Raw genomic sequence first — 26,926 nt, 5'->3', positions numbered from 1 at the left:
CCTTAGTCGAAACGTCAGACAAGATCTGTGTACCCAATTTTCAGGAGATTCACACAACTATCACCCATATAGAGGCAAATGAGCCTTAGTAAGTGGGTTAGGATAGGCGATATTAATGTGTGCAGATAAACCCCCAGGACCACCACTCATCAGCATAGTAAAAGTGCTGCGGCATTCTCTGCAGCAAAAAAGTGAATGGGGCTGAGCTACAATGCTGGACGCAAGACACATTTAAGGATGAGCAAACAGGCCTGAACAAAATTATGTAAAAACTCAATAGAAGTAAACTGATATAGCAAGATGATCATCATCTTAATAAAAAAATGGTATGTTCACTTTGAAGACTTACTCATCAAGGTTTATTAGCTTCAGAAATGGTATTGTAATAGTAATAAGATAAAGCAACCGTTCTCACACAAATCAGATCCGAAGTGTAATTATTTTCATTTTAACAGTTTAATGTCTTGGTTCTGAAAGGATACTACAGCAGAAACAAATAGGAATATACACACAACTGTCGCAGTGATGGGCCCCCAGAACCTGTAAAGAAAGTGTGAACATTCACCACTACCTCTGTAACATGCGAAAATACAAGGCTTTTACAGAAAACATGATAGAATGTAAATGCGTCAATGGGCAATTTTTATTTTTTTATTTTATTAATAAAGATCCAGCATATAACATGTAGACCTGAACAACTGAAAGCTGCAAGCTGGATTACCCATGATCAACATGATTTGGATTCTAGTTTTCTGCTCTCGATCATGAGATACATTTTTGGTGCATTATAATGTTCATAGTAATGGACAATACCCAGGAATTGTGGACAGGACCAGCCCAATAGGCAAGTTAATCTCCCCTTTGCAGTCCTCATGTGCTCACACACCAAATTAACCCTCTCTGCCGTGTAGCTCATTCAAGAGATGAACTCTGTCTCATGGCGAGCAAGTGCTGGAGGCAAAGTTGTTCCACAGGGTCCCTGGAAATGAAACCTAAGCAAAAAAAAAAAAAGAAATCACTGTTTTGGGCAAATCAAAATGTATAACGCACCATTATATAGAATGTGTATATGGCAGGCAAAGTCAAATCATTTGTTCCAGAAGGGTTTAGTAGCAGCTTATTCCCCTCTCGCCATTTTAATTAATGTGCATGAGCCATCTAAAGTGCATGGACAGATTAAGGGCAATCTGACAGCACAAAATGACTGTTCAAACCAAACAGTAGATGGAAGACAAGCGGCTGTGATCTGGTTTGAACAGTCATTTTGTGTCGACAGATTCCCCTTTAGGTTACGGTCGGACAGTCGTAGATTCTCTCATTCGAGAGAATAGGGTGAATTATGCAAATGACAATGATGAAAATGTGATCAGAGTGTCAGCATAGGGTGAACAGATTCTCTCGGAAAAGAGAACAGGTGCACACTGAGGAGAAGATGGAGAACAAAATTTCTCAAACTTTTTCATTGTGCGAGTTTGTGGAAATCTGACTGCATCATAGAGGATTTCTAAATATATTAAATAAAGTTTGATATGGGGCCACATAAAATTAGAATGTTGAGACTAGTGGAAAAAAAATGGCTCAGTGATAATGGCCCTCTATTTCCTAGTAGAACATACCGTGTTTTGCTGCCTCACAACCTGGATTTCACTTTTTTTTTTGAGGGTTTGCATCAGTTCATGTAAAGAACATGCCTACAACTGAACATTTGTTTTTTGTTTTTTTTTATTGGACAAAATTACTGAAAACTTCAGTGTGCATAACTATTCACCCCCAGAAGTCAGTACTTTGTAGAGCCTCCTTTTGCGGCAATTACAGCTGCAAGTCACTTTGGAAAAGTCTCAGCTTTCCACATCTTGCCACTGGTGTTTTTGCCCTTTCCTCAAGGAAAACTGCGCCAGCTCCTTCAAGTTAGATGGTTTCCTCTGGTGAACAGTAATCTTCAAGTCTGACCACAGATTATCAATTGGATTCATGTCTGGGCTTTGACTAGGCCACTCCAAACATATAGACGTTTCCCCTTAAACCACTCAAAGTGTTGCTCTTAGCAGTATGCTTTGTGTCATTGTCTTGTTGGAAGGTGAACCACCTTCCCAGTAAAATCACTGACAGACAAACCGGTTTTGCTCAAGAATATCCCTGTATTTCGCACCATCCATCTTCCCCTCAACTGGGACCATTTTCCCTGTACCTGAATTGAAAAAAACATCCCACATCCTGCTGTTGAAGTGATTAACTAATGCCCTCCTTGCCCAGGCAAGGAGGGCATTTTGGTGAGCAGTGTTTTGGTGCGCAGCCCTTTTGGCAGGTTTGTTGTGGTACCAATGTTCTTTCCATTTGAGGATAATGGATTTGATGATGCTCCGGGGGATTATCAGAGATTGAGATATTATTTTAATATATAAAACTCAACCCCAACTTTGTCCCTGATTTGTTTGGAGATCTCCTTGGCCTTCATGGTGTTTGGTTAGTGGTGCCTCTTGCTTAATGCCATAGCAGCCTCTGTGGCCTATCAGAAAAGATGTGTATATACCGACAGACCATGTGACACAGATTGTACACAGGTGGACTTCCTTTCACAAAGGATGTGACTTCTGAAGGGAACTGCTTGCACCAGAAATTTTTAGGGACTTCATCACAAAAGGGGTGAATATGCACATGCCAATTTTTAGTTATTTGATTTCAAATTTAAGCCAATGTTTTTCTCACTTCACCAACTTAGACTACTTAGTGCTGACGCATCACACACAAATCGGATGACAAAGATATGTAAAACACAGGTTGTAATGTGACAAAATAGGTAAAGGTAGGTGTGAATACTTTCAAAAGCCACTGTAACAGTGAGATACAACAATGTAACGTTGATTCTGGGAGCTAGTCCGAATGTCGTATGAGGAGTCAGGAAGGATTCCCCCCCCCCAAATATGGGACAATTAGTACGTACCTAATACCATTAATGAAAACGGTTTGCAGTATGCATGTGTACATTATCCTTCTGAAAAAGGTTATTGCCATTAGGAAATTTTGCTGCTATTATGGGGTATATTTTGTATTATGTTTATATATGAGCTACATGTCAAAGTAACATCTTCATAAATGCCACGCCGTCCACATGATCTGAAAGTGTATGATTCATCAAGACAGGCCACATTCTTCCATTGCTCCATGGTCCAGTAGTGATGCTCACATGCCCACTGTAGGTGCTTTTGGCAATGGACAGGAATCAACATGGACACTTTGACCAGTCTGCATATACGCAGTTCTGTACACAGCACGCTGTGATGCACTGCATATTCCGGCAACTTTCTATTACACCCAGCATTTTTTTTTATTAACAGCAATAAGAGCTCTTCTCTGGGATTGGACCAACCTTCACTCCCAATGACATAAAAAAAAGCCTTGGTTGCTCATGACCCCATCACAGGTTCATTGGCGGTACTTTGGACCACTCTTAGTATCTACCAACCACTGCATACCAGGAACAACACCATAAGACTTGCTTTTTTTTGGAGATGCTCTAACCCAGTCATCTAACCATCACAAACTGACTGTCAAAATTGCCTAGATCCTCGAGTTTCCCCATTTTCCTCTGTTTTAACACAGTAACTTCACGAACCAACCATTCTTTCCCTGCCCCATATATAGCATGCAAAGCTCAGAACCTTCTTTTTGAAATTCAATGCAAATATTACTTACGTGAAGCCCAGTGTCGCTGGGGTGCTTTCCATGTTGAACTCAGCTACAGGTACCCCTCTTGCAGCCACTTGTGGTGCAAACATGGCAGCAGGATAGACGACAGAAGACGTTCCAACCTGCACAGGAGGACAGTATGTCAGAGCCATATTTTGACGACGATTTATCAAATATGTGGTAGATGTATTCATCTGGAACAGCCAGATAGAAGACATTTGATTGAGGTATTTGGTAACTTTTTCAATTGCAATAACAGTATCACATTTAATGAACACATAAAAATAATTGATGTATATGGAGAGAGTCATTCCATATGTTCGTTACCTATCCAGTATATGTACATTGCAACATGTTTTTATTATGGTGCTGTATTTACCAGGTCTTGGATTTCCCTACTTACCACCAAGCACAAGTCACAAATTTCCAACTCTTTTTCCACCTCTCCTAGGAGATTTGAGTCCAAGGTCTCCCCAAACCACACCACATTTGGTCGTAAGAGGCCACTGCAGTCCTTTTCTTCACAACTGCACACAGATGAAAAATTTCATTAGATTATAGCACGTTTACCTCCACTATTCTCTCTGGAAGATACAATGCAGAAAATGTAAAACACAAATGGAAGTTTCAGGCAGTAAAAGAGGTAGATTCCAAACATTTGTCATAAAATAACAATCATATAGTACTCACCCACTCCGGATCTAGCAGCAGATCTCCGCAGCTGCTCTGATCTTGGTGTTTTGGCTGCAGCGGTGACATCAGCTCACATCAAGCTGCAGTAAATCACTGAGCTCAGCAGCTTGACCAAGATAGATGGGATGAGCCACTGAGCTCGGCAGCAGTGATGTGAGCTGTCAACATGATGTCACCAATGCAGAGAAGGACCTGGTGAGAGCAAGTACTATCTGATTTTGTTATTTCACACCTGTTCTATCAATTAGGAATCATTTTTTAAATCCTGAAATTTTCCCGCATACATTTGCTTTATATGTCTTTTTTCTTCCAAGAAAGGCATAATCATTAAAAATTACAATATGGTATCCAGATGGATCCAGCAAGTGTCTGAATATCAGGTTAACTCCAGCTAATCAAGCATGCAACTAACTTTTTGAAAGTGACCAAAAAAAAAAAAAAAGGGGGGGGGGTATTAATTTACAGTACATAATATATTACAGACTAAATAGACACCATACATTTCACAAATACTATCCAATGTAAATATTCATTTGTGGTAAGATTGTACATGTAGTACTTTGCAAGGCTGTGGACACCTTTAAAATGTAAAAAATATATATATTTTTACATATGCAAGTGGTTAAATTGCACTAATTGTCAGGCTGTGAGTTCAGTTACTTTTTTAGACCCAGATATGCAGACTGTAGCTTGCTTCTAGTTTTGGCTCTTGTGGCCATATCCATCCCAGTAATACATACTTGGCATTAAGTCTGTGAAATCAGGTGCAGCTACCATTGCAAGGCTTTATTCCTATGCTGCAGCCTTGGACAGTTACCACTTATTATCTGTGCCAACACTGTGTGATCTCACCCACCTACAGATTCTGTCCTCTCTACACTGATGGTATTGCGAGTGTGAGCCCTACCTCCCCCTGCAGACTTTGGGTGTCATCTTCCCTCAATACACAGTCTGCAGGGGGAGGTAGGGTTTACTTCCCTACTTATATCTCCAGGAGAAAACGTCATCAGATCCATGTCAAACAGCAGCAAAACCAGCTATATGAAGCAGTTGCGCAGACACTACAGCAGCAAAATGGAAGCAAGTCTTTCACGAAGACTATGTAGAGCATTTAGTTTGGCAATTATAAAAAGGTTGCAAATGTATTCAAAGCTTTTAAAAGATCAAACCAAAGTTGTTTTCAGCTCCAAATGATCATTTGTATTTCCTAACATAAGGAAGTTTATTTTTACTGATAAAGTGGTTCATATAGTTGGAGGAAATGCCAAAAAACTGCATATGACCAAAGAATGCAGAAACATTACTTCACAGAAGTCCTCACCGTGGTAGATCCTCTACTGGAATAGCAGCATCTTCTACCTCAGGATCAGGAGCGCTAATTAAAGTGCAAAAAAAATAGTAAGTGTGATCATTAACAATGGCCAAAGACAGAACAATCTAGATTGTCAATGCTTTTATACTGGAGACCACAGGCATCCATACCAAGCAGGTGATCAACATACTGCACAATAATAAATCACCCCAAGACAACAACGAATACAGAAATAGCCAAAAGTTACCCTTTTCCTTCAAGGGAGGAACAGACAGGACTCTTGTAGTTTTCCTTCACACTGCCACAAGTGTTACATCGGGTCTTAAACAAGCTACCTGAAAGAAATCACATAACTTTAATAAGAATTGCTCGCAATCACATCAAGCTTAATTTAGGCTGTATCAAGTCGTTACAATATTGTATTATTGTATATATCGTGAATATGAGAAATCCATCAATGCAAAAATTCTGTACTCCCAAATTTGCAGAGAAGCTGTGACATACCAGCCATGTGTCCCTTAAGGCTATGCGCCCACGATGCAGAGATGCTGCATATTTTTTCCGCTTCTCCCTGGCAGAAAAAACGCATGCGGATTTTACATGCGTTTTTCCTGCCAGGTAGAAGCGTTTGTCCAGTGTTTTTTCATGCATTTCTGCATGCGGGTTATCAAGCGCTTTTCCAAGTGATTTTAGCATCACTTGGAAAAGTGCTTGACAACTTGTTCACACTATATAAATCCATGCAACCGGCATGGATTTATATAGTGTGACCAAGCTATTAAAAAAAAAAAAAAAAAAAAGAATAAGAATGGTAAAAAATAAAGATTATATTTACCTTCCAATGTCCTCCCGGTGTTTTCTCTGCTGCGTCCGATGTCTTGGGCGGCTCGCGGTCGTGTGAAGGATCTACGGTGACAGGTCACATGACTCAATGACGTCATGGCAGGTCCTTCACAACACCGCGACCCATACAGCAGACCAGACGGAGGGGAGAAAACACCGGGAGGACATCGGAAGGCAAGTATAATCTTTATTTTTTATTTTAATTTTTTTTTTTTTTACAGTTTCTATGGTACCCAGGTCTGGATGAGAGTCTCCTCTTCTCCAGACCTGGGTACCATCCGCACATTGAACCGTGTGATATCCGCTTGTGCAGATGTAGTGATGCGGATGTCACGCGGTCCAATGCAAGTCAATGGTAGCGATTATGCTGCGTGTCTGCAAAATTAATGGACATGCTGCGTATTTTTCCGCAATGATAATCCGCAGTGGAAATTTCCGCATGTGCACATGCGGAGCATCACTGGGGACCATGGGGCACGTATTACCAAGCGTTTTCGCTACGGAAATTCCACGGTAAAAACGCATAGTGGGCACGCAGCCTTAAGGGGTTATCCAATTGCAGACAAGCCATTTCACATGAAGTCCTGCTTCCAACTACCACAGGAAACAACCAATTTTCTAGGGCACATTATGGCTAGCTAGATACCTCCGCTGAAATATCAGCAAGTGTATAGTCGTTTTTCACTAAAGATGTTAATGCTGTACGCACCGGCACCAACAGGCTCATGGGTAGGCCCCTTTTCTTCAGGACTTTCCTTACATATGGGAGGTTAAATGCTTAAAAACATTAAAACAGACATTATTTTCTAATTGAATCCCCTGATGGACCAGTGCCACATCTCTGCCACATCCCAAAGTTGTTCATAGGGCTTAAGCGGTGACATCCTGCCTACAACACATGAATGCAACAGCCAATCCCCAGCCTTAGGGCTTCTATGGGCATCATAGCTGGCTGAGGCCGGTGATTGGCTGCAATGGTCGTGTGTTACAACAATGACATTACTGCTGCAGCGCTGACAAAGAACTCCAGGGAGCAGTGGAGTTTTTTTTTTTTTTTTTAAAAGGACAACCCCTTTAAGCAATGTACAGGATTAGACATGGCTATCTTCTAAGAACAGTGTCAAATCTGCTCATGGGTTATGTCTGGTATTGTAGCTGTCCCCAGGAGAAGTGTCACATTATTTTAGGAAGAAAGCATTTGTCAAATTTACTTGTTCCCATCTTATCAATTCTAAAGCGCTGAGGATTATATTTTTTATAAAGCATCAAGGCAGAAGCTATAGAATTAAAAATCCCTTCGTTCTTTAGAAAGGCGAGGACTATAATACGAAATAAGGTTGATTGTTTTTGTAAGCAATTTACCATTTTAACGATTTACTAAGAAGAGACACCCCCTTTAATTACAATCAACATTGAAATTGTAACACCAAGAAGGAAAAGTCCTCAAAATTAAAGGAAATTAAAAAGGACCAATATAAATTAAGTATATGAATATGTTGAAAAAAAGAAGCAAAATTTTCGAAACACCCCATTTTATTCAGTATGGCGTATTCTGCCAGGGCGGCACAATCCCCGCACTTACACGCCATAGCTTTTATGCTATTTTTGAGCAAAAACAGTGTTACTAAGAACCCTATTTTATGTAAATGCACTTTTGCTTTTTATTTATTTACAGCATGTGTTATGTTCATTCTGCGTCTTGTAGGTTTTTTCTGATTTATAGCCATTGTGAACATGCATTTATGTGCTGCATGTATACCAACTTAAACCAAGTTCAAATTTTGTGTTTTAGCTTTGTATTTTTTGCATTCTGTGCAAACCAGGGTGTGGCCTCCCTTCCTACAGCTGAATAATACATTTTAAAATCTTCCCTTGGCTGGTGTCCACAGTTCGGACCCGATCTTTTGTCTGCCCTTAATCACACAGTGAGGTCAACTTTGACAAATAGTAAGGTTTTTAATATATGGCCACGGCCCCACTAGCACTATTTGGTCAGTACTTTATCTCAGGAGTGGGAGACAAAAGCAGGTGAGGAACAATCAGAGAAAAGGTATAACAAAGTGCACCACTTCTGCATTTTTGACCCACTCTTGGTTTTGGCTCTCACGGCTGAGAAAAAACACTGACCGAATACTGATCAAATACTGATAGTGGGGCCGTGGCCTTAGACAGTAAGACTATCCTGCATGGGTTCACCTAGCCGTGGTGGGATAGCTTTCATGTAGTGTTGAGCGAGTATGTTCCTTTCGGCGAGTATGCTTGGGCCGAGCTCTGAGTATTTATAGCTGCTCGGTCATATGGTTGAATCGCTCCCGTGTGCATGATTTGCAACTGTTTGACAGCTTTATTACATGTGAGGAATGTGTAAGAAATAGACATTCCTCACATGTAATAAAGCTGTCAAACAGTCGCAAATCATGCACACGAGAGCAATTCAACCATATCACCGAGCAGCGGTAAATACTCGGCGCTCGGCCCGAGCATACTCGCTCAACCCTACTTTCATGCTATTTTTGATCAAAAACAATGTTACGAAGAACCCCATTTTATTTAAATGCACTTTTGCTTTTTATTTACAGCAGGGTTTGTTCATTTTGCTTCTTGTGGGTATTAATAGTTGTCTGAAATGTTCTGCCATGCTGAATACACGCAAGCATACAAATCACTTGTTGGCAGTTCCCCTTTATAATTGCCAACCAATGACATCAGATGTGTGATGTGTGACAAGTCCAGAGACACTGCAGACCATGGTAGCACATTTAGGCCACACAGGCTGCTCATAGTAGTACAAGCACCATGTGGCCTGGCATTGTGTTGAAAAATAGCTCCTTTGACACTTGAGAAATTGCCATACCTCCACAACCAAATCAATGTAGCGTCAAGCTGTTAGCATACCTGGAATGAAGACTAGAGCGGTCTGGCTACCGTACATAAACCCCCCCCCCCCCCCCCCACACACACACACACACACACACACACCATAACCCAGGGAGTAGGATCGGTGTGACGTTCCCTCGTGAAGGCCACTTTGTGGTCTTGTCCACGTAGTTTCCAGACCAATCTCCAGCAATCAGTGTCTAACGCAAAAGAGTGGCGTTGAGCACATCTGGGACATAATTGGTCAGCAATTGCAAAGAAACTTGAAGATTTGCATGTCCAATTGCATTAAACATGGCGGAACATTCCCAATCACTACTAACCTCATTGATAGCATGCCAAGGTGAGTTAGTGCCTGTATTTCTGCACGTGCCACTTACAGCTCTGGCAAAAATTTAAGAGACCACTGCAAAATTTTCACTTTCTTTGATTTTTCTCTTTATAGGTATATTTTTGAGTAAAATGTACATTGTTTTATTCTATAAACTACTGACAACATGTCTCCGAAATTCAAAGCTAAAACTTTTGTATTTATTTGTAGCAAATGAGAAATCGTCAAAATAATAAAAAAAGAAAGTGCTTTCAGACCTCAATTAATGCAAAGAAAACAAGTTCTTATTCATTTAGAAACAATACTCATGTTTTAACTCAGGAAGAGTTCAGAAATCAATATTTGGTGGAATAACCATGATTTTTAATCACAGCTTTCATGCGTCTTGGCATGCTTTCCACCAGTCTTTCACACTGCTTTTGGATGACCTTATGCCACTCCAGGCACAAAAATTTAAGCAGTTCTTCTTTGTTTGATGACTTATGACTATCCATCTTCCTCTTGATTACATTCCAGAGGTTTTCAATGGGGTTCAGGTCTGGAGATTGGGCTGGCCATGACAGGGTCTTGATGTGGTGCTCCTTCATCCACACATTGATTGATCTAGCTATGTGGCATGGGGCATTGTCCTGCTGGAAAAAACAGTCCTCAGAGTTGGGGAACATTGCCTGAGCAGAAGGAAGCAAGGGTTTTTCAAGGATAACCTTGTATGCAGCTTGATTCATACGTACTTCGCAATAATTAACCTGCCCAATTCCAACCTTGCTGAAGCATCCCCAGATCATCACCGATCCTCCACCAAATTTCACAGTGGGTGCAAGACACTGTGGCTTGTATGCTTCTCCAGGTCTCCGTCTAACCATTAGACGACCAGGTGTTGGGCAAAGCTGAAAATTAGACTCAGAGAAGATTACCTTACTCCAGTCCTCTATGGTCCAATCCTTATGGTCTTTGGCAAACTTCAGCCTGGCACTCCTTCGCTTCTCATTGATGAAAGGCTTTTTTCTAGCTTTACATGACTTGAGGCCTGCCTCTAGGAGCCTGTTACGAACTGTTCTTTCCGCTTCACCCCAGCTGCCATTCCTTTTGTAGGTCACTTGATGTCATCCTGCGGTTGCTGAGTGACATTCGAATAAAATGACAGTCATCCCGGTCAGTAGCTTTGTTGTCCCCAATGTCTGCTGCTTGACCTTTTGTAATGGACTGCCATCTTCGAAATTTTAAGAATTGAGGCAACATGACGCTCACTGTATCCCTCCGCTAGTAAAGCCAGAATTGAGCCATTTTCCTCACTCAAGACTTATCTTTTCAACTCCTTTGGCATGGTTAAAAGTTATTTTTTCATTCAAATTACCTTTAGGCTATTCCTAGCACTTGTTTTGCCATCCAGCTTGTCCTATTGCAAGAGTATTGTGAAGACCACAGCAGTGTTTTTTATACTTTCCCTCGTTACATAAGATTTGGTTCAGGTGATCACCTAATCAGAAGCACATTAAGTAGAATGAGGTGGACTGTGGTTGGAATTCAACTGACACTGGAATGGAATGGCTGTCAGACATGTAGAGATGGGGATTTTTAGAAAACTGTGCAGTGGTCTCTTAATTTTTGCCAGAGCTGTATGTTACACTAAATAGAGAAACTCTGAAAATTTTGTTTCCATCATTTGCAGATCATTAACATGTCTAACCATCCTGTGATTTTCTTAATTCCAGGACTTTTTCTTATTGATGTTGTAATTTCAATGTTGAGGAGTGTATTATCAGAAACACTTTAGGGCAGTGGTGTGCAGACTGACAGCAAGTCCCAGCATGCCATTTTATTTGCAGAGCCATAATATACTGGGAAAGTGGTGTCTTTTCATATTCAGATTTTCTCATTGCAAAGAATATTGGACCTTATGTCCAAAACAAACAGGAAGGGGGGGTATGAGTGTTTATGAACTAAAGAGCCATCCTACCATGAATTTCATACAGTTTGCGCGTTCCTGCCTTGCGATGCAACTCGTCAATATTCTGCGTTATCACCACTACTTTCCTTCCCTGTTTGCTGAGTCGAGATTCACATTCTGCGATGGCCAGGTGTGCTGGGTTTGGGCTTTTTGTAAGCATCACTTCCCTACGATAGTGATAAAACTCCCATACACGAGATGGATTCCTGGCAAAAGCTTCAGGGGTCGCCAGGTGCTATTATAATAAAGAACAAAGTGGTTTTAGAGGAAAAAAAAAAAAAGTTTGCCACAAATCTTACCCCTCATTTATGCTTGAATGAAAACTGAAGAACAAGCTGCCCATTATAATTATGTATTTTACAGTTGAGCTTATTCTTAAGCAGTAACATTAATATATCTGGGAAGAATAATGCAGTCCTTTGTTGACAACACTGGATCGCCGGACTCTTAGATCAAAAGTTGTCACCTACAATAATTATATAGCACCATGTAGTAAAAAAACACGCCACTTGCATATTCTGTTCCAATCATTCTTTTCATGCATCTTCTCTTCAATGAGTGACATGTTGGTAGGACTTTTTTTCTCTCTCTCTCCTCTGAGCCAATTTAAAGAATGACTTTATTCCAAATATATTGCAATTGATTTTTCTAATATTTCTTAAAGAAATGAAGAAAATGCTTTAAGTTTATACCTGTAGTTTTCCTTTTTACATATAAAAAGTTTTATTAAATGTGTAAGTGAGGAGACCTTGTCGTGGGAAAAGGCTCAGTGCACTGCTCAGTTACAATAACCCACACCTCATCTTATGATGATTGACAGAGCTCGCTTTGTATTGCATCCACAGACACGCACTGACAACGCAAGACCCGAGAGCGCACACTGTCAGCGAGGACGTGCCCTCATGCCTCATGTCTGCTGTGGCCGATCGTTGCACACAGGATCACACAATAGTGGGAGTCTGATGCCGACATAAGAACTCGTCTGCATTAACACTGTGTGCGCTCCTGAAGTGTGAGTGCATGCATGCTCTCATCCCCGTCAGCATTTGCGGCTCACTACTGTATGATCCTGTGTTCAGAGAGCAGACAGTAGGAATGAGAACAAACCTGCACACACACCGACACTGTGTGCCCTCTGCTCCTGTAGTGTCAGTACGTGCAGGGCTGAGGATTCAGTTCAGACAGTGCTTCAAAGCGAGCGCTGTCAATCAGGAGAGGCATGTAGGATTGTAATGGAGTGAGAAAAACAGTGCAATGTGCCCTTGGCCTCACCAAGAGAGCACGGAGATCCCAGTATTTACATATTTGATAAAGATATTTTTTCATGTAAAATGAAATTAGAGAAGTCTACACCACAGATATGATATCTTATAGCGGCGAAGTCCCCTGTATAAGTGGTTTGAGTTTTAGTTTAGTTCTCTTGCAGTTTCCTAGAAATAAAAAAAAAAATTAAAAAAACACAACTTAAGACTAGTAACTAGTATTCATTCACTGTTTCCACCATGGAAGTAACGTTAACTATACTTTTCACACTGTCCATTGCCATCAATACCTGATAGTGTCCATGCGGAAAGACCAGCAACTATTGGTAAAGCAAGGAAACCAAGATCCCTGATGGTGGACTCCCAGCTGCTGTAGTCTCCATTTTTACAGTGAGATGGCCACTCTTCGTGCTCTCCAGGAAAACTTAAATGGAGAGCACCATCACTACAATACCCCTGATCTCCAAGTATGTCAGGGTCCTAGAGGGACCAGCACCTACCAGCATTTTATGCGGTTTTCAATTTACTTAAAGAAGCACTCCTATCAAATTTGTGTCCTCTTAATATATTGCAGTCATCATATTATATAGCACTGTGTACTTACAATTGCTCATTTTGCCTTTCTACCAAGCTAATTTGACTGCTTTCCGTTGGATCTATGACATCACGTGAGTAAAAACTGACTAGCTGAATCCTTCCAAGCTCTATGTAGAAACAGGAGGTCAATTTTTCCTGTATGACTCATCAGTCACTGTGAAAGTCAATGGCAGGGGGAGGGGGAGCAGCTGGGTCAGGAGTTGAAGAGCAGGAATAATTTCTGCAGGAACAAGAGACTTCCTGTTTCTACATAGAGCAGAGATAAGAAGAATTAGCTGGGTAGAAGGGTAAAATGAGCAATTTTAAAGTACACAGTGCTATATAATGTGATGACTGCAATATATTAAGAAGATTAAAAAAAACAAAAAAACTTTGATGGGAGTGCTTCTTTAAGATGCGAATACCTCATTGAGTCAGAAAATTATTTCCACCACAGGTTCGAGATGCCTTTAGATTTGCTAAGTAATTCAAGAAAAAACTAAACAAGAATGCCATATCAGGGGAAGAGCAGGGTTTAGAGCATATAAAACAATTACATTGACGAGACACAAGTCTTCTTTCAACTTGCCCTTTATAAATACCCATCTTTAAGCCCCAACCACTTATGTAATTTGCTTCATTATAAAATCCCTTACCATTCTCCCTATATCAGCATTTTTACTTTAGGTTACGTGACATTTCAGTTGAAGGCAGTCTCAAACAGAATGTCACAGATGGATGGCCCTGAAGTCACTTCGCTGCAGCCATCAATCCCAATAATCAGTTTGAGGACAGTTATAGATGCTGTGGGGAGGCGCTGCTGTCAGTCACTCCGCTTCGGACACTGCTGTCTCTTTCCCTGAAATTAGATCATCAGGGGAGGTAATATAGGTAGGGTGTGAGACAGCAGCGCTACCCCCAGATGATAATTATTTTCAAGGCAGTGATAGAAGATGTGGGGTGGTGCTGCTGTTGCTCACCTTGCTTCTATGACCACCCCTTATGACAGCTAAAAAAAAACAAAAACAAATGTAGGGTTTAGCTGTATAGGGAGAATGGTAGGGGATTTCAGAATAAAGAAATTACAAAAGTGGTTAGAGCTTAAAGATAGATATTTATAAAAAGGCATTATAGATACCAGACCACCCCTTTAAGAATGGACACTACAGTACAATTGCTGAAGAATACAGATTAGGAAGGTCATACCTGCGCTTGCCACTTTCTCCAGTATCCTCCAGCGCCTCTAAAAGTGGGGACTCCACTCTCAGCGCTGACACCTGCCCCCGTAATCACTGCTATGTGCTTCGCCTTAGCAAAAGCTTCTCGAAATTCTGCTAAATCTGATAAACAGGAAAAATAATGCTGTTCATTTACATGCCTTTATACATTACTAAACACACTAGTCATATACACATATTAGGCACGAGCCTTCTGATCAAATTCAATAAGCACAGCCTGAAATAGCAGGTTTCAAAGTTAAGGAAAGTATGCGGGTAGATAAAATATCAATTCTTTATTTAGAAAAACAATATAAAATAAGCAGGCATCACCTAGTTATAGACTTTGTCTGATTGTTATCCACACGCTACATGGTATATATTAGTAATGTCAACTAATGGCAAATAAATGCGTAGTAAAAAAAAGGTAACAAGACCACCCAAGTAAGTTAAATAAGTAATGCATACAAGGTATATGGGTGCAGGCATATCAGAAATAATATCAATAAGGTGCAAGTGCTAATAGACTAAAGAATACTGTCTGCAACTCAGAATTCACTAAAAAAAAAAAAAGCTAATAAGACCACCAAAATAAGCTAATAAATAAATGATGCATATAGGATACATGAGTGCAGGAATATCAGAAATGGTATCAGTAAGGTGCAAGTGCTAATATAGTTTCAAAGAATACTCTCTGCAGCTTAAAGTTCCAATTGTGTCAAATGATTTGCCTGGAAGAAGCGTGGCGAAACAGCGTAGTCGGGGTGGTAGCTGGGATACAAGCAGACCCCACCACTGGGTTGCTGTAAGTAACACTATCAGATTCTCCTGTATTCACAATAACATTTGACACATTGGAACTTTTAGCTGCAGAGAGTATTCACAAAAAAAGGAATAATCATGTGCCAAATCATAAACCTATATATAACCTTTGTTATGTTAACTAAAGAGCACCTACCAATCACTAATGGCCGTGATAGAGCTGTCAGCCCGACATACTATTCAAAAACTCTATCCAAATTATTACATATTATTAGCCAAGCTAAAACTTATATACGGATGTAGCCTTTCTTCTGAGTTACAATTTTACATAGCCCATTTATGTTTCAGATTCACATTACAGCCAAGTGCACATAGTAGAATTCCTGGGCGAAATAGGCAGCAAAATCCGCACATGCAACACGTCGATTTTGCTGCAGGCTTGCTGTGGATTTTAGCCCTTCTGAAGTGGGTAAAATCCATGATGCAAATCTGTAGTAAGAATTGACACTGCAGATTTAAAAGTCAATTTCCTTGCCGGAGTAGTCTGCAGTGTGTAGATGATACAAATTCACATTTATAGACCTGGTACTGCATTTCACACCACAAAATCCAAAAGTAATCTGACCTGTATTGGACAGAAAATGCAGCAGATTTACCACGGATTATTCGCTCGTAGAAAATCCTATACATTATACAGTGATGAGATTTTTAAGACTCATGCAAATGTGAAAAATATCCAGAGCATAAACTGACAAGAGCTGCAGGTCTGAGATGTTTGTAAAGTGTGCGAAACAAATTCACGACAAATCAGAAACTAATCCGAAAACGCATATGAGGTTAAGATCAGGTCGGGATACCCTCGGCCGGACCAGATGAATCTTAGATGTGTGAAACTAGCCTTACACACATAGGAAAGGTTTTATTTTACTGTAGGGAATGTGGTTATGACTGGCGGGGTAAGATTTCTTAAAGGGGTTTTCCCCAAGAACAAAGTTCATTTTAATCAATAGATCTTGGAATAATAATTCCCAAGATGTATTGATTAAAATCAACTTTGTTTGTGGGAAAACTCATTTAACCAAATCAGATCCAATATAGAAGTTACAAGGGTTTAAACAACTATAATAAAACATAGGAAATATTACAGGACACAAAGTGGACATGAAGGTACAATGAGTCTACAGCGAAATCTAAACTATCCAAAGAGTCAACAGAATAAACCAACATATATTAGTACACAAGAAGATATTTAAAAGAAATAGCACCATTGTCTTACGTTGCACCATTAGATACTTACTAGAACTCGGACATGCCATATTCACATTTACACTCGTCAGACGGGGTAAAGGTTTCAGGCCGCAATAGACCTGGGTTACCAGTCTTCGGGCGTGCAATGGAAGAAAAGTCATTAGGAGCAGCTAGGGCAGCTGAAATGCAAAGCATAATAATGTGTCAGTGAAAGGGTTACTGATGGAAGATACAGCAGCACAAATTATAGGTTATAAAATGGCTCTATTTCTACAGGGAAGGGCTAATGCAGAAGCAGCATTTGGTGGGAGGATCGAGTCTTAGTTTAGCACTTAATCTCACAATTTAGTATCAAGGATATATGGTGGAGATAGACTTGGCATCTTACTCTATCAGCAGATACGTGAGCCTTTAGAAATGTGGGAGAATGGGCTGTGCGTTGTGAGTCAGGGGCAGGAGACATGCTACTCCAGCCATAGCTCTCTATAAAGTGCTACGTGCGCACAGACAATGCCATTCTGAATTTTACTGACAGTGGGGCTCATAACCTGTTTTTGATTATTGGCCATTAGTGGGCTGGAAAGATTAAGCCAGAAGAAAGGTTTCTAGTAGAGACGTCTTCTCTGGTAACGCAACGCCATATTAATCTGCAAAGCCTAAATTCAGTAATTCCAGCAGATTTATTCCACCACCTGTAGCAGATCAGAATGGAAAAACACTGGGCCACATAGAAGAACTGAGGCTAGGAAATGGCACATATGTATCCTAAACAAACACGCTCCCTCCAACAGGAAAAAAAAACACACAAAAATATACAAGTCTTTAACACAAAAGGGTCGTATGCAATGGACTTTTCTTCTGCAGACCTGCTGCTGTGAAAACTTTTCAGTGGCAAAAATTGCTGTAGATATAGAAATGAAGCCGTGGTTCTGCACATTTCGACCTATGCATTAACCTCACAATGAGTTTCTGATGCTGCGTATTTTCACTGCACAATAAATGCATTGTCTAAGAGTATGTGCCCACAAACCGTAGCCACCTGCGGCCCCGATGCTCCGGAATAGCCGCGCGGCTTCAGCCCTCATTACGCAAATGAGCGACGCAATTTTTTTTTTTTCTTTAAACACATGTGGACATTCCTCATAGGTGTTAATCTATGGGAAAAGTCCACTAGCGGACCCGCAAGAGAAATTGACATCCTGCGGGTGTGAAAGAAGAGCCGCATGTCAGTTTCTGCAGGTGATCCACAGGTGCACAGAGACACATGGTGGACATGGGATTTCTAGAAATCCCATTCACTATGCTGTAACATCTGGACGCTGCGGGTGTGACGCTGCATAAACACGTAGCATCAAAACCGCGTCAAATTCTGACCGTGTGAACGCACCCTAAAGGGTGTAATTCACATCCACAGAGCAGGGTAGTTTATGCTCCGCAGTTTGGGGATGAGATTAAGACGTGTCAGCCATAATGCTGCAATGCTAATAAGTAGTGAATTTTCCGCACACAGCCTTTGGGAACGTTCCCTACTAATTTCTGTTGCAGCCTTCACGGCACATATTACCTCTTTCATTGTAAAGTGATGAAATCTGTGGTGTATCCTAAACTAAATATGACTGTAAGGCGACATTCACACAAGTGTATTAAAAGAAATTAAAAAAAAAAAAAAAAGGATTTTTCATCTTTATGCTATCAGCAGTAAATAAAATTTACAAGATCACAGTTTCCGATGCGCACCCAAAGACTTGAGTAGACGAGGCTCATCCAAAATACACTAGTTCATGCTGCGATTTATTTTTTCCCACAGGGAAATTACATCCATGTGAAAAAAAACTCATCTGAACGGCGCAATTAAATAACACTAGTCCGATGCAGTCTGCGGCAGGTCAGGTTTTTCACGGACATCAATTGGACCAAAAAGTATACTCAAATGAATTTGCACTTAAAAATGGGATGTTATTCTGAATTTTACTGTGGATTCTCCATGGATTTGCACTGGATTTTTCTTCCCTGTAGAGATGCGCACTGAGGATTCTCTGGTGTCAGCGCCGGTAAGGAGACTGCAAGTATGCGATATCCATACCACCAGCAAGAATCCGACTAGACTGTTCCCGGCATGCTCAATACAATTGCATTGAGCGCAGCCATGCCCATGAGTATGCATGTTGAGGTTACCTGACCGTTGTTCCCGTCACTGACACCGGAGAATCCTCAAAGCGTGCAGTGCATATGGTGTGTGCATTACAAGTCTGCAGTCACATACAGTAGTTTTAGATCAGACAACCCCTTTAAGTAACAGCACAAAGCACTTGTGGGAACAAAAAAAAAAAAAAAAAAAAACCAACATGTGAACACAGCCAAAAAAGTGAACCAATAGGGAAGGCGGTATAATCCTAGTCTATACACCAGATTTATCATCCAGCACGAGCCACTGTGACACATTTGGTTCTTAAGACTGTCTACAGTGACACTGTGTACCCATTATTCTGGTTTAGTGAAGAAAGAAACCGGCACCAATCGAGTTGCATAAAAATGTCAGATTTATTAGCAAAGCAATCTAAAAAGTAACGTTTCGGTCGAAAGGACCTTCTTCAGACAGAATGCATATGGTACACTGCATGTAAGAGCGCTGTGGGGGAATAGGGTTTAATGCCCATAGGATTTGCACAGATTCTATGTGCATTGAACCCCTATTCCCCACAGCACTGTTACATGCAGTGTACCATATGCATTCTGTCTGAAGAAGGCCCTTTCGATCGAAACGTCACTCTTTTTTGCATTGCTTTGCTAATAAATCTGACATTTTTTTGCAACTCGATGAGTGCCAGATTCTTTCTTCACTGGGTATATGGAGTGGTATCCTACCCGGTCACCGTATCTTTATACAGAGTGACGTACATCCTGTCTATATTACTCAGGGTTACTTAGGGCCGGATCACACCAGGGGCTGGAGTTCTGTTCTGCTAGAATAGGAAAACTCCACAAGCAGCACCAATTAACCTCATTAACTAGAATAGGGGCCGTTTGGTTTCCGTTCAGGTGGCCAACCCCACTCTGCTGGGGGTAATATTGTGGACCGCTGCTATCAATCAGCAGAAGGTCTCCGTGTAGCTGCAATTAGATCAAAATGCTTAGCATTTATAGGAACATATAAATGTGCCCAGGAAGCCACCTAGATAGTGACATGGGCAGGAGAAGCTGGGGTGAACGGCCACCATGTGGGACTTGTTAGGAAGCTGGAGCCTACTGAGTGCTCACAGCAGCCTCTATGGCCGGTTACACTGGTGGTACCCGTGTCCTCCACTAACACCACTACCCCTGTGATCAGCACTCATGTTGGTAGTTTAACACTTTAGTGCCTAGACAATCGCCTCTGTGAGTGAGGCAGTGCAGAGCTTTCATTAGGGGTTAACAGAAGGGTCCCATTAGTGCAGCATTCCCTTATGGCTGCCTATACGGAAGCAATGCCACCCTACATACAGAGGTGGGCAGACACAGGACGCAGTATGCAGTGCCCACCACACCTGCCCTACACTACGTAGTCTACAGCACGACCCTACAGCAGGGACACCATCACACGGTGCAGGACAGGACGCTCAGAGGACACGTGTCTGCTATCCCGGCCCATAGCGGGAGAGGAGTGGCTGCAATGGGGGAGGCAGCCGTATTCTGCAGCCAGTACCGGGAGCCCTCCCCGGATACTGGAAGCCCCGACCTACACGGTGACTGTTACCTGCCGTGCAGCCAGGCCTGCAGCAACTTCAATACCGAACTGTGACACGCAGTCCACAGCGCCACCTAGTGCCGAGCAAGAGCAGCGCAGCCAAATAAGCCTCAGCAACAGGAACAGTCACAGCACGATCCTCCTCCTAAACCGGTGTTCTCTAGATCCGCCTCCAGTGTCCGGTATATTTCAAGGGAAACGTTAGACTTTCCTACAATACCTGTTGTACTTAAAGGGAAAATCTAGATATTCCTACATGATCCAGTATACCTAAAGAGAAACTCTCGTATTCCTCCAGTATTGGGTGAACAACCTAAAGGGAAACTATAGATCTTCACACTAGAAAATAGAAATAAAAGCTGTTCCGAATGAGTAAAATAAAGCTTTTTTAATGGATAATCCCAATCAAAGGTAAATCCAGGCTCACCCATCCGCATCAGAGTCTGGAGGAATCCACAAAAATTCCCACAGACACCTCCAAAATCTAGAAAGTCTTCCCAGAAGAGTGGAAGCTGTTCTAGCTGTATGGTGGGGATAAACTCAGTATTAATGGCTGTGGATTTAAAATGGAAGATCATAAAAGCTCCTATATGTGTAATGTGTAGGTGTCCCAATAATTTCGTCCATATAGTGTATGTTGATGGAAAAATTAAGAAGTTACGTCATTTTAAATGAAGATATGGAAAATTGTGACATTATGAGGTTAATGATCTTCATCTCCATAAAGAACACTGGGATCAGTGGGGGTCTGACAGACAGCCCCCTTACCACTCAGCTGGTACCGGATGTAAACAGGGTATGGAAGGAACAGCACTGCAGATCTACTCCTATTCAAACAATAGGATCTGGCCTGCAGTACCAGCAGCAGCCACCAGTGTCACGGAGGGGAGATCTTCAATTTAGGACACTATGTAAATCTGTCCCCTGGCGAAGATGGTGCCGTGTGTCGGAACCCACTGATCTGATATTGATAATCTACCCTAAGGATAGGTCCTCAGTATAAGGGCTCGCTCACACTAGAGTATAATACGTCAACTGCTATCCAATGTTTTATCACATAGCACTTGGCCCAATGGTATTCTAGGGGGCAGTGCAGATCTGCAATTTTTTTCTCATGTGGAGTTGCACGCTGCGAGTGGCTCGGGAATTAGGATCACGTGCACTCTTACAAGTCTATGGGTGCGTGTGAAACATTGGACTACAATTGGATGTTATCTGAGTTCAGTCCAATATCCGAGGACTCAGACAATGGAGAAATTAAGTTCTCCGTCTCCTCTGCACCTGTGATACGTGTGACAAAGTCACTGGTAGTGTTTCGGAAGGGAGGTATGTGTCGCTGAGACTCTTAGCCTCAGTGATGTGAAAACATGTGAGTTCTCCTGCACACTTGGTGCAGAGAGAGTTAATAGAACCACAGTTACAAGGAAATGTTTTCAGTGGATAACGAAGTGCAGGGAGGGACGTTATCCACCATCCTTCCAATCAGGGGAGTGTCTGGGCTTTAAATAGCCAGTAGTGATGGGCAGTCCAGCTCTTTTTGGCGATCTGGCTCTTCTGCCTCTGCTCACCAAAAAGAGCTCTTTTGGATCCTAAATGGATCCCTATTAAATATGGGTTCACCATAGGTGAAACTCCGCCCATCCACGGCTGAAACTCCGCCCACTCACGATTAGTCAATTAAATAGAAGAGTGGGCGGAGTTTGGTTTGGGTGAGCGGAGTTTCAACCGCCGAACATCGCGATTTTACGCCCAGTGAGAGCCATTTAGAGAAGTTAGTGGCTCTCACTGGGGTGCCGGCTCCCATTAGCGAGCCAACTCTTTGTGTCGGATCGTTCGCGACTAATAGCCAGCCCTGACACTCAGGTATTGGTCAGTATCTGGAGGCCAGCTCCAGAGAGGGCAGTTTGTGTTGTTTTGTGCTAAGCTGAACCGGGTAGGTTTTTTGCTGATCCTGAGCGGCCGGTGCAAGGACTTTGCTGGACATTTTCTTAGTTTGTTTTGCTGTTATGCCAGATGGGCTATGTTTATTTTTCATGAACTCTGCATTGGTTTATGCCGCTTAATAAACCAACTGGAAATTTAAAGAGACAGTGTTACTTGTCTACCTCCACATACAGCAAAGTAAGTCGCTTTATCACATATGATTCTCACATGTGAGAGAATCGGATCACACCAAGATGACACTCAGCTCAATCTCTGACAGAGTGTGATCAGAGTGGCATTAGCATAATCAGCCAAGATTCTCACATGAGAGAAGCATCGCTCGTGTGACCCCGACCTTAGGCCTCATGCGGACGTCCGTGGATCTCGGTCCAAGCACAGATTGTAATATACAGACTGGTCGCGGCTCTACCAACCTGAGCGTGACAGCCTCATCTATAATATAGGCAGAGATGTTTCCGTCTGTCAAAGCCTCTATAGACTGCAATGCGCCTGTGCAGTCTGGCCCCAGACAGAAGACCACATCCACATCCCAGACAGGGATGAGGAGTGTGGCACCGGATATCGCGGTATGTGTAGGCACTGAATGCATATTGCGATCTCCGACGAGATAAGCATATACCTGCCGGGGAGGAGTGTGACGTGCCTCTGTTCGGGCTGGGGGAGGAGTGTGACGTTGGAATCGACGCCTGCGCATAGCGTGATATCTGGCCCCATTTTAGTGAAGACACATTTGCAGTGTGTCTTCAGCAAAATGGCGCCGGACATCGCAGAATGCGTATGCGCATACTCCAGCACCATTGTGTTTAAGACACTCTGCAAATTTGTCTTCAATAAAATGGCGCCGGATATCGCACAATGCAGGCGCTGATTCCTGCGACGCACTGCAGGGGAGGGATGGAAAGCTGAGTAGGAGTGTTTTTTTTATTTAATTTATGGATGGATGGAGGAGCATATACCAGGTGGGGGGAGAAGGATGGGGGAGCATATACCAGGATGGAGGCGCAAATACCAGGATGGGGGAGCACATAACAGGATGGGGGACCAGGATGCGGGCGCAAATACCAGGATGGGGGAGCACATAACAGGAGGGGGGAGCATATAGCAGGATGGGGACACAAATACCAGCATGGGGGAGCATATACCAGGATGGGGAAGCATACAGCAGGATGGGGGCACAAATACCATGATGGGGGAGCATATACAAGGATGGGGGGAAGCATACACCAGGATGGGGGAGCATAAACCAGGATGGGAGCACAAATATCAGTATGGGGGCACAAATACCAAGATGGGGTAGCATATACCAGGATAGGAGAGCACATAACAGGATAGGGGACCACAATGGGGTAGCATATACCATGTTGTGGGACCAGGATAGGGGAGCATATACCAGGATGGGGGAGCATATACCAGGATGGGGGACCAGATACCAGGTTTGGGGAGCATATACCAGGATGGGGGACCAGGATTGAGGAGCATATACCAGGATAGGGGACCAGAATTGGGGAGCATATACCAGGATGGGGGACCAGGCTTGGGGAGCATATACCAGGAGAGGGGACGAGATACCAGGATGGGGGAGTATATACCCCGATGGGGGCACCAGGATTGGGGAGCATATACCAGGATAGGGGACCAGGATGGGGGGAGCATATACCAGGATGGGGGACCAGGATTGGGGAGCATATACCAGGATAGGGGACCAGGATGGGGGAGCATATACCAGTATAGGGGACCAGGATTGGGGAGTATATACCATGATAGGGGACCAGGATGTGGGAGCATATACCAGGATGGGGGACCATACAATAGGATGGGCGAGCATGTACCAGGATGGGGGACCAGGATTGTGGAGCATATACCCGGTTGAGGGAGCATATACCAGGATGGGGGCACAAATACCAAGATGGGGGAACTTATACCAGGATAGGGGAGCACATAACAGGATTTGGGGACCACAATGGGGTAGCATATACCATGATGGGGGACCAGGATAGGGGAGCATATACCAGGATGGGGGAGAATATACCAGGATTGGGGAGCATATACCATGATAGGGGACCAGATACCCGGATGGGGGAGCATATACCAGGATGGGGGACCAGGATTGAGGAGCATATACCAGGATGGGGGAGCATATACCAGGATAGGGGACCAGGATTGGGAAGCATATACCAGGAGAGGGGACCAGATACCAGGATAGGGGAGCAAATATTACGATGGGGGGGCAGGATTGGGGAGCATATACCAGGATAGGGGATCAGGATGGGGGAGCATATACCAGGATGGGGGACCAGGATAGGGGAGCATATACCAGGATAGGGGACCAGGATGGGGGAGCATATACCAGTATAGGGGACCAGGATTGGGGAGTATATACCAGGATAGGGGACCAGGATATGGGAGCATATACCAGGATGGGGGAGCATATAATAGGATGGGGGAGCATATACTAGGATGGAGGACCAGGATTGGGGAGAATATACCCGGTTGAGGGAGCATATACCAGGATGAGGGAGCATATACCAAGAGGGGGGAGCATATACCAGGATAGGGGACCAGGATGGGGGAGCATATACCAGGATGGGGGAGCACATAACAGGATAAGGGAATAGGATGGGGGAGCATATACCAGGATGGGGGAGCACATAACAGGATAAGGGAAAAGGATGGGGGAGCATATACCAGGATGGGGGAGCACAACAGGATGGGGGAGCATATACCAGGATGGGGGAGCACATACCAGGATAGGGGACCAGGATTGGGTAGCATATACCAGGATTGAGGAGCATATACCAGGATGGGGGAGCATATACCAGGATGGGGGAGCATATACCTGGATGGGGGACTAGGATTGGGGAGCATATACCAGCATGGGAGAGCACATACCAGGATGGAGGAGCATATACCAGGATAAGGGACCAGAATGGGGGGGGCATATACCAGGATGAGGGATCATATACCAGGATGGGGGAGCATATACCAGGATAGGGGATCAGGATGGGGGAGCATATACCAGGATGGGGGTGAAAATACCAGGATGGGAGAGCATATACCAAGATGGGGCAGCATATACCAGGATGGGGGAGCATATAACAGGATGGGGAAGCATATACCAGGATGGGGGAGCACATAACAGGATAAGGGACTAGGATGGGGGAGCATATACCAGGATGGAGAAGCATATACCAGGATGGGGAACCAGGATTGGGAAGCGTATACCAGGATAGGAGACCAAGATGGGGGAGCATAAACCAGGATGGGGGAGCATATACCAGAATGGGAGAGCATATGCCAGGATGGGGGAGCATATGCCAGGACAGGGGACCAGGATGGAAAACATATACTAGGATAGGGTACCAGCATTGGGGAGCATATACCAGGATGGGGGAGCATATACCAGGATGGGGGAGCATATGCCAGGATGGGGGAGCATATACCAGGATGGAGGACCAGGATGGGGGAGCATATACCAGGATAGGGGACCAGGATGGGGGAGCATATACCAGTATGTGGGACCAGGATTTGGTAGCATATACCAGGATGGGGTAGCATATACCAGGATGGAGGACCAGGATGGGGGAGCATATACCAGGATGGGAGAGCATATACCAGGATAGGGGACAAAGATGGGGGAGCATATACCAGGATGGGGGAGCATATACCAGGATAGGGGACCAGGATGGGGGAGCATATACCAGGATGGGGGAGCAGATACCAGGATGGGGGAGCATATGCCCGGATGGGGGACCAGGATTGGGGCACATATACCAGGATAGGGGACCAGGATGGGAGAGCATATACCAGGATGGAAGAGCATATATCAGGACGAGGGACCAGGATTTGGGAGCATATACCAGGATGGGAGAGCATATACCAGGATAGGGGATCATATACCAGGATGGGGGAGCATATACCAGGATGGGGGACCAGGATTGGGGAGCATATATCAGGATGGGGAAGCATATATCAGGATGGGGGATCATACACCAATAAAAATGCTCTTCACCCGGGGTTAGAAATGGTTCAATAACTAGTAAATATATATGAAGTTGTCATGCCCCGGTCGGATTTCTCGCAGCCAGTCTGTGAACACTGAGATCCACGGACGTCTGCACGAGCCCTAAGGTCTCATTCAGACGTAAGTGATATTTCTGCTACACAAAAAAACGATCTAATTTTCTTCAGTGTTTTGGATCTTAGTTTCATCAGTGTTTAGTCAGTGTAAGTTTTTACCATCAGAGTTTCTTCAGGGATTTTCACATTTGAAATATAAATAAATTACAAAGTTTCTCCTAATCATAACAATATAAATGACGGACAGCACACTGGTGACAATATGACCTCTCATTAATTTTTCATGGACCCATAGACTTACAGTATATGAATGATTTTCATCCATAACGCAGATCAAAGATGGATGTCTCTGATTTTTTTTTTCAAGGACCAGTTATTCCTCTAAAGAAAAAAAAAACACAGACATGTGAATGGGTCTTTGAAAA

At 43.1% G+C, this 26,926-nt stretch overlaps 1 protein-coding gene across 2 annotated transcripts; it reads right to left on the bottom strand.

Annotated features, from left to right (window-relative positions):
- Positions 1-343: 343 nt before the first annotated feature.
- On the bottom strand, positions 344-26,821 carry SIRT5 (sirtuin 5). 2 transcript variants are annotated; one of them, XM_073678789.1, is made up of 9 exons: positions 26,803-26,821; positions 16,806-16,935; positions 14,736-14,869; positions 11,701-11,926; positions 5,940-6,027; positions 5,702-5,755; positions 4,091-4,214; positions 3,694-3,809; positions 344-992 (listed from the first exon to the last, which is right to left on the bottom strand). In XM_073678789.1, the coding sequence occupies exons 2-9, from the start codon at positions 16,915-16,917 to the stop codon at positions 917-919; spliced, it is 930 nt and encodes a 309-aa protein (XP_073534890.1). In that variant the 5' UTR covers positions 16,918-16,935; positions 26,803-26,821; the 3' UTR covers positions 344-916. The 2 variants fall into 2 exon arrangements, with proteins under 2 accessions (XP_073534890.1, XP_073534889.1); XM_073678788.1 differs by lacking the exon at positions 26,803-26,821 and adding an exon at positions 20,490-20,636.
- Between the last annotated feature and the right edge of the window lie 105 nt (positions 26,822-26,926).

Source organism: Phyllobates terribilis, unplaced genomic scaffold, assembly GCF_046119375.1.
Source record: "Phyllobates terribilis strain yellow unplaced genomic scaffold, ASM4611937v1 Scaffold_4__5_contigs__length_816908805, whole genome shotgun sequence".
Classification (NCBI taxonomy): Eukaryota; Metazoa; Chordata; class Amphibia; order Anura; family Dendrobatidae; genus Phyllobates; species Phyllobates terribilis.
This window is presented reverse-complemented; position numbering and strand designations above follow the sequence as displayed.